The following is a 14,324-nucleotide window of genomic DNA, read 5'->3' as shown; positions in this document are numbered from 1 at the left end:
GTTGGGTTATGGATGGATTTGTGGTTTCTAGGGATGGTTGTGTTGGGTTATGGGTGGATGTTGGGGTTCTGGAGATGGTTGTGTTGGGTTATGGATGGTTGTTGGGGTTCTGGAGATGGTTGTGTTGGGTTATGGGTGGATGTTGGGGTTCTGGAGATGGTTGTGTTGGGTTATGGGTGGTTGTTGGGGTTCTGGAGATGGTTGTGTTGGGTTATGGATGGTTGTTGGGGTTCTAGGAATGGTTGTGTTGAGTTATGGGTGGATGTTGGGGTTGTAGGAGTGGTTGTGTTGGGTTATGGGTGGATGCTGGGGTTGTAGGAGTGGTTGTGTTGGGTTATGGATGATTGTTGGGGTTCTGGAGATGGTTGTGTTGGGTTATGGATGGGTGTGTGGGTTCTAGGGATGGTTGTGTTGAGTTATGGGTGGATGTGAGGGTTGTAGGAGTGGTTGTGTTGGGTTATGGGTGGATGTTGGGGTTCTGGAGATGGTTGTGTTGGGTTATGGATGGTTGTTGGGGTTCTGGAGATGGTTGTGTTGGATTATGGATGGGTGTGTGGGTTCTAGGGATGGTTGTGTTGAGTTATGGGTGGATGTTGGGGTTGTAGGAGTGGTTGTGGTGGGTTATGGGTGGTTGTTGGGGTTCTGGAGATGGTTGTGTTGGGTTATGGATGGGTGTGTGGGTTCTAGGGATGGTTGTGTTGAGTTATGGGTGGATTTGGGGATTGTAGGAGTGGTTGTGTTGGGTTATGGATGGTTGTTGGGGTTCTGGAGATGGTTGTGTTGGATTACAGATGGATGTTGGGGTTGTAGGAGTGTTGTGTTGGGTTATGGATGGGTGCTGGGTTTCTAAGGTTAGGTTGTGGATTGATTTGGGGATTCTAGGGATAGTTGTGTGGGGTTGTGGATGGATGTTGGGGTTGTAGGAGTGGTTGTGTTGGATTATAGATAGATGTTGGTGTTGAAGTGATGGTTGTGTTGGGTTATTGGATGGGTGTTGGGGTTCTAAGTGTGATTATGTTGGATTTTGGGTGGATATTGGGGTTCTAAGTGTGATTATATGGATTGTGGATGGATGTTGGGGTTCTTGGGGTGGTTGTGTTGGGTTGTGGATGGATGTTGGGGTTCTTGGGGTGGTTGTGTTGGGTTGTGGATGGATGTTGGGGTTCTAGGGGTGGTTGAGTTGGGTTATGGATGGATGTTGAGGTTCTAGAGATGATTGTGTTGGGGTTCTAGGGGGGGTTCTGTTGGTTTTGACCCAGCACCACAGTCATGTGCTCACCCTGCCCCGCTGCTGCTTGGAGCTGATCTTTGGGACTTCAATAGCAAGTTTATCTTGGTGCTCATCAAACACAGAGCTCTTCCCAGCAGGAATTTTTGGGGTACTGCTTATGATTCTGGTGACCTTTCTGCAAGAAATTCATCACCTCAACCACTTTGCTGTGGGAGATGCCTTTGGCCACCAATGGGTGCCTTTGCACGAGGGCAGCTGAAATTATCCCAAAATTTACACGCCTCAAATATTTTATGGAAGAATCCTCAGATCTGGCATTTCTATCCCAAAATGGGGGAAGGTGACACGAGGGGCAGAGTTCTCCGTCCACGTCACATTTCTTCTTTTCACATTCTTTCCTTGAATCGCTGGGGATCTGGCAGATATTGGCTGAACGCAACGAAGTGCGTACGGAGAGCGTCAGACCCGAAGCACCGCTTACATAACCACTAAGAAAACCATCTTCTCCCCTTTATTAGGAGCTGTAATTAAGCGTATGGTGCTCAGGACGGAGGATTAGGGCAGGGATTTCAGTTCTATTCCTGGCCTGGCCACAGAGCTGTGCTATTTCGGTCGCACCACTTTCCCCGGGTTTATTAATAAAGAGCAGAGCTGGTGGGGGAACGGTGGCACCTCCTGTTTCGGGGAGGGGGAGAAAGGAAGGAAACCTCCTGTTTTGGGGAGAAAGGAAGGAAAAAAAAGAGGGAAGATGAGATGTGGTGGTGTTGTTTGGTTTTTTATTATTATTATTATCCTGTGAGTTGATGCTGCATGCGGAGCTGCCTCCGCCGCGTGGGTTTTTAAACCGGTGACGTTTCCCTCGTGGGATTCCGTCCTGCAAATGCTGCGGGTGGGGAGGGATGAGAGGCACCTCCAGATGTGCAGCCCCCCCCCCCCCCAGATGTGTTCCTTCTGATGCCACAGGCTCTGCTCCCCAGATGTGCATTCCTTCAGAGGCGCTCCTCCCCCCAGGTGTGTTCCGTCGGTGGTGCACCTCTCCCAGATGTGCATCTCCCTCCAGATGTGCATCCCCCTCCAGATGTGCACCTCCCTCCAGATGTGCACCTCCCTCCAGATGTGCACCTCTCCCAGATGTGCACCTCCCTCCAGATGTGCACCTCCCTCCAGATGTGCATCCCCCTCCAGATGTGCACCTCCCTCCAGATGTGCATCCCCCTCCAGATGTGCACCTCTCCCAGATGTGCACCTCCCTCCAAATGTGCACCTCTCCCAGATGTGCACCCCCTCCAGATGTGCACCCCCCTCCAGATGTGCACCCCCCTCCAGATGTGCACCCCCCTCCAGATGTGCACCTCCCTCCAGCTGTGTTCCTTCTGATGTGCCCCTTCCCCAGCCGTGCTGCTTCTTGAGAGCCCCCCTCCAGCACAAAACCACCCAAAAAATGTCTTTTCTGCCTTTTCCTGTCACTCGGCCGCTCTCGTGGCTCCAAAGTCCTTTGATTTTCTAATCACTTCACAGCTTAATTACTCTCATACCGGATCCCGCTCATCCAACAGTGATCCCTTCAACTGCATCTGGGCAAAAATTAGGGATGTGGGGAGGAATCTGAGCCAGAGGCAGCATTTAGATTTGATTTTCCCCCATTCTTTTATGCCTATTCAGGGCTCCATTTTGGGATGTTCCTGTGCTCTGGAGTTTTATTTGGTAACTCAGACATTCCTCCAACTCGAGCCATTCTTTCTGGGTTCTCCAGAACACTCAGAGCATTTGTGGATTTTGCCATCCACGGAGATCTCCTCCCGCTCACACCAGAGCTGATCTGTGTGCTTCAAACACAACAACTGCGGCACCCAAATGTGGCCCTACAAAACCTCTCCCATTTATCTCCATTCATCTCCATCTCTGTTCATCTCCATCTCCATTCACCTCCACCTCCATTTATCTCCATCTCCATTTATCTCCCATCCATTTATCTCAAACAAAACAAAACTTCACCGTTTGATGTCCGTGAGCTTTGATGGGAGGACTTGACTGCTGCAACTGTAGGCACCCAAACCACCGTGGGATATCATAGGTAGCCTGAAGACAGCTGGATTTTGTAGACACCAAAAAGACCATAGGATATTACAGATACTCCAAAAACAAGTGGATATTGTAGGAAGCCAAAAGACCGTGGGATCTGTAGGTAACCCAAAGGCAGTCAGATGTTGTAGGCATCCAAAGGACCGTGGGATGTCATAGGCACCCAAAAGACCATCAGATATTTAAGGTACCCAGAAGATCACGGGATATTGTAGGTACCCCAAAAGCAGCTGGATTTTTTAGGCACCCCAAAGACTATCAGATTTTGTAGACTCCAGAAAGACCATAGGATGTTGTAGGTGCCCAAAACTCCATGGATATTATAGGTACCCCAAAGACAATCGGATGTTGTAGGCACCCAAAACACCATGGAATATTGCAGGTGCCCAGAAGATGATGGGATACTGTAGGTATCCAGAAGACCATTTGATGTTGCAGGCATCCCGAAGATACGTTTGGATTTGCTCTGAGGGTTTTCCCCTTTTCTCCACTTCACTTCCCACCTCTTCCTTCCAAGGGCTGAAATTTTCCTGCCCTTCAGGAGTTGGATTCGCGGATCTTCGTGGGTCCCTTCCAACTTGAGATGTTCCTTGATTTCACAATCGACGAACTCACCTGGAGGAGCGGAGGCCGTAAGGCAGAAAATCCTTTCCTGTGAAATATGAAATCCTTTCCATATGAAAATATGCCCCCCCCAAAAAAAAAAAGGTCTAATGGCATGACCTGCATTGGCTTCGCCCATTGGAGCAACGGAGTCATTATGGGTGTCCAGAGGGAGTGGGACCAATGCTGCTGGATAACCATGACCCTTTTTTTCTGTGTGTGGCTGGCCTGAAGAACCGAAAGCTGAAGAGCACACCAGGTTTTGGCCAAAAATAAAGGGACACCAAGTGGCCGTGAGCCATCAGGCACAGAAGGGATGGGAAATGTGGGGTTGATGCAGAATCCCAACAAAGGGCCCCCACAGGAAGGGCCCAAGGGCAGCACAGAGCTGGGAGATGTTGTGGTCCCTCCAGCCTCCTTCACGAATAAGGGAGAATGGAGAGCAATGGCAGAGTGGTGTGTGAACGTGGAGACCAGAGGTGTGGAAGGCTCGGTCACATGGTTGGACTCAGTGGTCTTTGTAGATCCCTTCTGATTGAATTAAATCTACCCTGTACTATCCTGTTATGTTCTATTCTCTCCTATTCCTTTGCAGTCCTATCCTATCCCATTCCAGTTCTATCCTATCCTACCCTATCCCATTCCAGTTCTCTCCTCTCCTCTCCTCTCCTCTCCTCTCCTCTCCTCTCCTCTCCTCTCCTCTCCTCTCCTCTCCTCTCCTCTCCTCTCCTCTCCTCTCCTCTCCTCTCCTCTCCTCTCCTCTCCTCTCCTCTCCCATTCCATCCTATCTTATCCCATCCTGTCCTATCCTATTCTATTCCATCCCATCCTAATCCTAATCCTAATCCTAATCCTAATCCTAATCCTAATCCTAATCCTAATCCTAATCCTAATCCAGTCCTATCCCATCCCATCCCATTCCATTCTATTCAAATTTGTCCCATCCTATCTTATCCCATTGCATCCCATCCCATCCCAATCCTAATTCTAATTCTAATTCTAATCCTAATCCTAATCCCAATCCTAGTCCTAGTCCTAATCCTAATTCTAATCCCAATCCTAATCTAATCCAATCCTATCCTATCCTATTCCATTGCATTCTATTCAATTTTGTCCCATCCCATCCTATTCTATTCCACTTCATTCTATCCATTTTTTCCCATGCCATCCCATCCTATCTTATTCCATCCTATCCTGTCCTATCCTACCCCATTCCAGTCCAATCCCATCCCATCCCATTCTGTTCTATTCCATTTCTTTATGTCCAATTTTTTCCCATCCCATCCTATGTTGTCCCATCTTATCCTATCCTAATCCTGTCACATTCCAGTCCTGTCCAGTCCTGTCCTATCCTATCCTATCCTATCCTATCCTATCCTATCCTATCCTATCCTATCCTATCCTATCCTATCCTATCCTATCCTATCCTATCCTATCCTATCCTATCCCATCCCATCCCATCCCATCCCATCCCATCCCATCCCATCCCATCCCATCCCATCCTATGTTGTCCCATCTTATCCTATCCTAATCCTGTCACATTCCAGTCCTGTCCTGTCCTGTCCTGTCCTATCCTATCCTATCCTATCCTATCCTATCCTATCCTATCCTATCCCATCCCATCCCATCCCATCCCATCCCATCCCATCCCATCCCATCCCATCCCATCCCATCCTGTTCTATTCCATTTCTTTATGTCCAATTTTTTCCCATCCCATCCCATCCTATGTTGTCCCATCTTATCCTATCCTAATCCTGTCACATTCCAGTCCTGTCCAGTCCTGTCCTGTCCTATCCTATCCTATCCTATCCTATCCTATCCTATCCTATCCTATCCTGTCCTATCCTATCCTATCCTATCCTATCCTATCCCATCCCATCCCATCCCATCCCATCCCATCCCATCCCATCCCATCCCATCCTATGTTGTCCCATCTTATCCTATCCTAATCCTGTCACATTCCAGTCCTATCCTATCCTATCCTATCCTATCCTATCCTATCCTATCCTATCCTATCCTATCCTATCCTATCCTATCCTATCCTATCCTATCCCATCCCATCCCATCCCATCCCATCCCATCCCATCCCATCCCATCCCATCCTATCCTGTCTCATCCCATCCCATCCCATCCCAATCCTATCCCATTCCATCCCATCCAATTTTATCCCATCCCATCTTGTCCCATCCTCTACCAAGCAGCCAATGAAGGTCTCCATGCTCACTGCCAGCAATGGGACCCGGCCCTGAGCACAGATCCCTCACCCTTCTCTGTGGATGGGCTCCGCTGACCCCAGAGCGAAGGGGAGGTGGATGAGGACCCCCAGTAACCCTCTGTTCCCCATTACTGTGTTGCAGCTCGTCGCCCTCTGGAGTGTTTGAGAAAGAATGTGACATCTATCGGGATTACAACACCGAAGGTCAACTCCTCCACTACAGGTAGCCGACATCTCCCTCCGCTTTGGGTTCAGGTCCAACGTGTGGTTGTGTGGGTGTGGGGCAGTTTTGGGGGGGATTCTCCTGCCCGTCCCCTGCTGCAGTTTGCTCAGCTTTGCACGCACCCTTAAATACACCTCAGGGTTTTTTTTGTTGACTCTTCGGAGCAGGAGCCCTCCATTCTCATTCTGGCTCCTAATCTTGACCCCACAGAGCACAAGCTGGAGGCTGTCCAGTGATGGGGCCACAACACAGGGTCCCATTTGCTCTTTTTGGGCTCGTTTTCACCCAAAACAGAAGCATTTTGAGGTCGTAGGGGAAATGCAGTTGCCGTGGTTGCTGTGGGTACATTTTTGGGGCTGTTGGAGCTGCTTGGTGATGCGGTGCCGACATCCAAGCAGCTCGGCTCGGCTGCTGCGGAATTTCATAAAATGGCTTCCCAATATTTGCTCTTCGTTTCTTCTCCAGAAGGGGAGGGGGGGGGGGGGAGGAGTGCCATCATTGGAAGTGATGGCGTCACTGTCCCTGGAGGTGTTCAGTGAGCTGTGGAGATGTGGCACTGAGGGCACGGTTAGAGGGCCCTGTAGAGGCCTCTGTAGAGGTCCTTATAAAGGTGTTTGGAGAAGCCCTTGTGGAGATCCCTTCAGAGGTCCCTATAGAGGTCCCTATGGAGGTCTCTGTAGAGGTCTTTGGAGACCCATAGAGGTCTATAAAGGTGTTTGGAGAAGTCCTTGTGGAGATCCCTTCAGAGGTCCCTATAGAGGTCCCTATAGAGGTCTCTGTAGAGGTCTTTGGAGACCCATAGAGGTCTATAAAGGTGTTTGGAGAAGTCCTTGTGGAGATCCCTTCAGAGGTCCCTATAGAGGTCCCTATAGAGGTCTCTGTAGAGGTCTTTGGAGACCTGTAGAGGTCTATAAAGGTGTTTGGAGAAGTCCTTGTGGTCCTTATAAAGGTGTTTGAAGAAATCCTTGTGGAGATCCCTTCAGAGGTCCCTATAGAGGTCTTCACAGAGGTCCCTATAGAGGTCTCTGTAGAGGTCTTTGGAGACCCATAGAGGTCTATAAAGGTGTTTGAAGAAATCCTTGTGGAGATCTCTTCAGAGGTCCCTATAGAGGTCTTTGTAGAGATCCTCATAGAGGTCCCTGTAGAGGTCCTTACAGAGGTCTTTGTAGAGGTCCCTATAGAGGTCTTCATAGAGGTCCCTATAGAGGTCTCTGTAGAGGTCTTTGGAGACCTATGGAGGTCTATAAAGGTCTTTGGAGAAGTCCTTGTGGTCCTTATAAAGGTGTTTGGAGAAGCCCTTGTGGAGATCCCTTCAGAGGTCCCTATAGAGGTCCCTATGGAGGTCTCTGTAGAGGTCTTTGGAGACCCATAGAGGTCTATAAAGGTGTTTGGAGAAGCCCTTGTGGAGATCCCTTCAGAGGTCCATATAGAGGTCTTCATAGAGGTCCCTATAGAGGTCTCTGTAGAGGTCTTTGGAGACCTGTAGAGATCTATAAAGGTGTTTGGAGAAGTCCTTGTGGAGATCCCTTCAGAGGTCCCTATAGAGGTCCCTACAGAAGTCTCTGTAGAGGTCTTTGGAGACCTGTAGAGGTCTATAAAGGTGTTTGGAGAAGTCCTTGTGGTCCTTATAAAGGTGTTTGAAGAAATCCTTGTGGAGATCCCTTCAGAGGTCCCTATAGAGGTCTTTGTAGAGATCCTCATAGAGGTCCCTGTAGAGGTCCTTACAGAGGTCTTTGTAGAGGTCCCTATAGAGGTCTTTATAGAAGTCCCTATAGAGGTCTCTGTAGAGGTCTTTGGAGACCTGTAGAAGTCTATAAAGGTCTTTGGAGAAGTCCTTGTGGTCCTTATAAAGGTGTTTGGAGAAGCCCTTGTGGAGATCCCTTTAGAAGTTCCTATAGAGGTCTTTGTAGAGGTCCTTATGAGGTCCCTATAGAGGTCTTTGTAGAGGGCCTTATAGATGTCCCTATAGAGGTCCTTATAGGTGTCCTATAGAAGTCTTTGTAGAGGTCCTTATAGGTGTCCTATAGAGGTCTTTGTAGAGGTCCTTATAGGTGTCCTATAGAGGTCTCTGTAGAGATCCTTATAGATGTCCCTATAGAGGTCTTTGTAGAGGTCCTTATAGATGTCCCATAGAGGTCTTTGTAGAGGTCCTTATAAGGTCCCTATAGAGGTCTCTGTAGAGATCCTTATAGATGTCCCTATAGAGGTCTTTGTAGAGGTCCTTATAGATGTCCCTATAGAGGTCTCTGTAGAGGGTCTTATAGATGTCCCTATAGAGGTCTTTGTAGAGGTTCCTACAGAGGTCTTTGTAGAGGTCCTTATAAGGTCCCTATAGAGGTCTTTGTAGAGGTCTTTATAGAGGTCCCTATAGAGGTCTTTGTAGAGGTTCCTATAGAGGTCTTTGTAGAGGTCCTTATAGGTGTCCTATAGAGGTCTCTGTAGAGATCCTTATAGATGTACCTATAGAGGTCTTTGTAGAGGTCCTTGTAGGTGTCCTATAGAGGTCTTTGTAGAGGTCCTTATAGAGGTCCCTATAGAGGTCTTTGTAGAGGGCCTTATAAGGTCCCTATAGAGGTCTTTGTAGAGGTCTTTGTAGAGGTCTTTATAGAGGTCCCTATAAAGGTCTTTGTAGAGGGCCTTATAGATGTCCCTATAGAGGTCTTTGTAGAGGTCTTTGTAGAGGTCTTTATAGAGGTCCCTATAAAGGTCTTTGTAGAGGGCCTTATAGATGTCCCTATAGAGGTCCTTATAGGTGTCCTATAGAGGTCTCTGTAGAGGGCCTTATAGATGTCCTATAGAGGTCTTTGTAGAGGTCTTTGTAGAGGTCTTTATAGAGGTCCCTATAAAGGTCTTTGTAGAGGGCCTTATAGATGTCCCTATAGAGGTCCTTATAGGTGTCCTATAGAGGTCTCTGTAGAGGGCCTTATAGATGTCCTATAGAGGTCTTTGTAGAGGTCCCTATAGTTAATTCTGCGTAGAGATCATTGCAGTGGATCCTGTCGAGATCTTAGTAGGGCCCTTTGTAGAAGTCCATGTAGAGGCTTTCTCTTGGTCCCTGACATCTGCTCCACAGGAGTCACCTCTGAGCTGACTGTCAACAAAATGTGTGTGGAAGCCGCAGTGCCTTCATGTGGACATGAGGAATGGGTTTCATTTCTACCAGTGCTCACGAAGGAGCAGCTCTGGGACCCTTGTAGCACCATGGGGCTGAGGTGAGGGACCAGGACACCACGACGAGGACTCCAATCTCATCTCTGCTGCCCTCCAGAATCTGGTGGCCATGGATGGCAGGATCTGGTGGCCATGAGTGATAGGATCTTGTGGCTGGTGGTGGCAGAATCTGGTAGCCATAGATGGCAGAATCTGGTGGTCACGGGTGGCAGGATCTGGTGGCCTTGAATCACAGAATTTGATGGCTATGAGTGGCAGGATGTGGTGGTGGCTACCAGTGGCAGAATCTGGTGGCCATGGGTGGCAGGATCTGGTGGCTGCTGGTGGCAGGATCTGGTGGCCGTGAATGCCAGAATCTGGTGGCCATGAGTGATAGGATCTTGTGGCTGGTGGTGGCAGAATCTGGTAGCCATAGATGGCAGAATCTGGTGGTCACGGGTGGCAGGATCTGGTGGCCATGGGTGGCAGGATCTGGTGGCTTTGGTTCTTGGGACCTGTTGGCCTTGAATCACAGAATTTGATGGCCATGAGTGGCAGGATGTGGTGGTGGCTACCAGTGGCAGAATCTGGTGGCCATGGGTGGCAGGATCTGGTGGCTGCTGATGCCAGGATCTGCTGTCCATGAATGGCAGGATCTGGTGGCCATGGGTGGCAGGATCTGGTGGCTGCTGATGTCAGGATCTGCTGTCCATGAATGGCAGAATCTGGTCACCATGGGTGGCAGGATCTGGTGGCTTTGAATCACAGAATTTGATGGCTATGAGTGGCAGGATGTGGTGGTGGCTACCAGTGGCAGAATCTGGTGGTCACAGGTGGCAGGATCTGGTGGCCATGGGTGGCAGGATCTGGTGGCTTTGGTTCTTGGGACCTGTTGGCCATTAATCACAGAATTTGATGGCCATCAGTGGCAGGATCTGGTGGCTACCGGTGGCAGAATCTGGTAGCCATGGGTGGCAGGATCTGGTGGCCATGGGTGGCAGAATCTGGTGGCTGCTGATGCCAGGATCTGCTGTCCATGAATGGCAGAATCTGGTCACCGTGGGTGACAGGATCTGGTGGCTTTGGTTCTTGGGACCTGTTGGCCATTAATCACAGAATTTGATGGCCATGAGTGGCAGGATCTGGTGGCCATAGGTGTCAAGATGTGGTGGCCACAGGTAGCACCGAGCCACGGTACCCAAGCTGGGGCAAGGTGGGTCTAAGTTGGCTCCGTGGCCAAAAGCTCCTCTCTGTGGTCACCACCAGAAGCTCCAGCCTCACGCAGCTCCTGGCTGGACGTGATGGCATGCGATCCAAGCTCACCCCACAACGCAGCACCCAGGCTTGTGGGATCCAGGGCTCAGCCTTCCTGCAGTCCTCAGGAAATGGCCAGGAGCTGAAAATCACCATTGCAGGAACTCGTTGCTATGCTCACCAAGATTAAGCCGACCTCCTGCTGCTCTGCCGTTGGAGGAAATGTCAGTGCCGGTCTCGCAGCGTGCTTCTTCTCTCCTCCCTCTCATAAAAAAGGAAACACAAAACGACAGAAGAAACCGTGGAACCATGGAAAATAAATCCTCTCTTCCTTTGGTAGCATTTGGGTTGCAGACGGCGATGGGATTCGTCACCCATCTGGTGGGGACTGCGGCCTCAGGGAGCCCTGTGAGCTCATCACAGCGTTTTCTCATTCCCTGGAGACCACAGAATCCGTTTCCTGACGGATTTCTTGTCCTCAATGCTGGGTTGGGCTGCGGAGCCAACCTTCACCCAACGCTCCACTCAATTGAACGTTCAGATTCACCTGAACAACAGAAGATTTTCATCAAAAGCAGGAAGGCTTATTATCTCCCTCCCCTCTTGCTTGTCCCCCTTTTGTCTTCTTCTCTGCTTCGTTTGCTGCTGCTGCTAATTGGAGGGAGCGGCTTTTTGAGGAGACGAGAAGCCAACCAGCAAAAATACCTGGTGTAGAAACCTGGTGTTTCGTGGATCTTTGCAGCTCTGACACTGAAAGTGTGCTCAGGAAAAGTGATTTGGGCTTCACCCACAGCTGACATCGTCCTGTTTTGGTTTTGACGGGGTGAATTCTGTCCCTCTGTGCGTCCTTTGGTCACATCATCGGCGAAATTTCAGGTGGAGAGCAACGGTGTTGAGTGTAGAGGAGCACCAGGGGACCCCTGAACCAAAGCCTACAGCTCTGGGATATCTATAATCCTGCATTAACACATCCTTGAGAACGGCAGAATCGCAACCAAAGTGCAGCAAAGCCTTAAAATGGGTCTTTGAGCCCATCTCCCCACGGATGGATTTCGATATCAATTAGCAAAGCACGCAGTTGTCCGGTGACTTTTCTGGTGCCAGGACCTTGGAACAATCCGGTGGGTTCCTGGGATGCTTGGCGTGGTGGTGGCACAGGGATGGGCATCCGACGTCCCGCTCTCTGGGTGGTGTGGTTCAGGGTGGTTTGGCATGGGATGGGAATCCTAAAGGGATGGGAGAAGCCATAAGGGGGGGAAGGTGAGGAAGAGCGTGGGGCAGAGCCATGCGGTGGGGGCAGCGCTGGGGGGGGGATGGGGGTTCAGTGGGGAGGGAGGTGGGAAAAGCGGGGGAGGTGTTGGAGCGGTTGGGGTCGTGTTGAAGGAACTGGGGTCAGGTTGGAAGAGTCGGGGACGTGGAAAAGTTGGGGGCACATTGGAAGAGTTGGGATTGAATAGGAGAAATGGGACTCGTGTTGGAAAAATGGGTGTTGTGTTGGAGAAGTTGGGGCCTCGCTGGAGAAATTGGGGTTGCGTTGGAAAAATGAGGGTTTGTTAGAGAGATTGGGGTTGCATTGGGAAAAATGGGGGCTTTCTTGGAGAAATTGGGGTTGCATTGGAAAAATGGGGGCTTTCTTGGAGAAGTTGGGGTTGCAATGGAAAAATGGGGCTTTCTTAGAGATATTGGGGTTGCATTGGAAATAATGGGGTTTTGTTAGAGAAATTGGAGCTGCATTGGAAAAATGGGGGCTTTCTTAGAGATATTGGGGTTGCAATGGAAAAAATTGGGGTTTTCTTGGACAAATTGGGGTTGCATTGGAAAAATGGGGTTTTCTTAGAGAAATTGGGGATGGTTTGGAAAAATTGGGGATTTCTTGGAGAAACTGGGGTTGCATTGGTAAAAATGGGGGCTTTCTTGGAGAAGTTGGGGTTGCATTGGGAAAAATGGGGGCTTTCTTGGAGAGAAATTGGGGTTGCATTGGCAAAAACTGGGGCTTTCTTGGAGAAATTGGGGTTGCATTGGAAAAATGGGGGCTTTCTTAAAGAAATTGGGGATGGTTTGGAAAAATTGGGGCTTTCTTGGAGAAATTGGGGTTGCATTGGAAAAATGAGGGTTTGTTAGAGAGATTGGGGTTGCATTGGGAAAAATGGGGGCTTTCTTAGAGAATTTGGGGTTGCATTGGAAAAATGGGGATTTCTTGGAGAAATTGGGGTTGCAATGGAAAAATGGGGTTTTGTTAGAGAAATTGGGGTTGCATTGGCAAAAACTGGGGCTTTCTTGGAGAAATTGGGGTTGCAATGGAAAAATGGGGTTTTGTTAGAGAAATTGGGGTTGCATTGGCAAAAACTGGGGCTTTCTTGGAGAAATTGGGGTTGCATTGGAAAAATGGGGGCTTTCTTAGAGAATTTGGGGTTGCTTTGGAAAAATGGGGGATTTCTTGGAGAAATTGGGGTTGCATTGGAGAAAAATGGGGGATCTCTTAGAGAAATTGGGGTTGCAATGGAAAAATGGGGTTTTGTTAGAGAGATTGGGGTTGCATTGGGAAAAATTGGGGCTTTCTTGGAGCAGTTGGGGTTGCAATGTAAAAATGGGGGCTCTCTTGGAGAAATTGGGGTTGCTTTGGAAAAAATTGGGGTTTTCTTAGAGAAATTGGGGTTGCATTGGAAAAATGGGGCTTTCTTAAAGAAATTGGGGTTGCAATGTAAAAACTGGGGCTTTCTTGGTGAAATTGGGGTTGCATTGGAAAAATGGGGCTTTCTTAGAGAATTTGGGGTTGCATTGGAAAAATGGGGGCTTTCTTAGAGAAATTGGGGTTGCATTGGGGAAAATGGGGGCTTTCTTAAAGAAATTGGGGTTACAGTGGAAAAAATGGGGGATTTCTTGGAGCAGTTGGGGTTGCATTGGAAAAATTGAGGCTCTCTTAGAGCAGTTGGGGTTGCAATGGAAAAAATTGGGGCTTTCTTGGACAAATTGGGGTTGCTTTGGAAAGATGGGGTTTTCTTAGAGAAATTGGGGTTGCATTGGAAAAGCTGGGGTTGTATTGGAAAAACTGGGGTCACTTGGAGAAATTGGAGTCGCACTGAAGAGATTGGAGTTGTGTTGGAGAAACTGAGATTGCATTGGGAAAAACGGTGTTGTGTTGGAAAAATGGGGGCTGATTTAGAGAAACTGGGGTTTTGCTGGGAGCGTTGGGGTTGCGTGAGATAAATTGGGGTCACAGTGGAAGAAAACGGGTTGTGTTGAAGAAATTGGGGCTTTATTTGGAGAAATGGGGGTTATGGTGAAAAAAACGGCGTTCTGTTAGAGAAATTGTGGTTGAAGTGGAAGGAGCAGGGTTGTGCTGGGGAAAATGGGGTTGCATTGCGAGTGTTGGGGTCGCATTGGAGAAACTGCAGTCATGTTGGAAAAATGGGGGTTCCTACTTTTGGGGAGAAGAAACCCACGGCCAATGGAGCCCTTAGAGCTGCACGTGTTGGGCACCTCGCCATGGTGGCACCGCACAGCACCCACGAACGTTGTCCTCCAGGTTTCTCTGCTGCAAGTTGCACCTTTAGTAGAGATTTCA

The 14,324-nt window shown here is 49.1% G+C and overlaps 1 protein-coding gene across 2 annotated transcripts in view; it reads left to right on the top strand.

The window, feature by feature from the left end:
- ARHGAP39 (Rho GTPase activating protein 39) overlaps window positions 1-14,324 on the top strand; it is a 110,687-nt gene that overhangs the window by 62,083 nt on the left and 34,280 nt on the right. For both annotated transcript variants that reach the window (XM_048938966.1, XM_048938965.1), the window contains exon 3: window positions 6,275-6,355. In XM_048938966.1, coding sequence (XP_048794923.1) covers window positions 6,275-6,355 — 81 coding nt within the window. The remainder of the gene's footprint in view (window positions 1-6,274; window positions 6,356-14,324) is intronic.

This window comes from Lagopus muta, chromosome 3 (assembly GCF_023343835.1).
Source record: "Lagopus muta isolate bLagMut1 chromosome 3, bLagMut1 primary, whole genome shotgun sequence".
NCBI classification, from domain to species: Eukaryota; Metazoa; Chordata; class Aves; order Galliformes; family Phasianidae; genus Lagopus; species Lagopus muta.
This window is presented reverse-complemented; position numbering and strand designations above follow the sequence as displayed.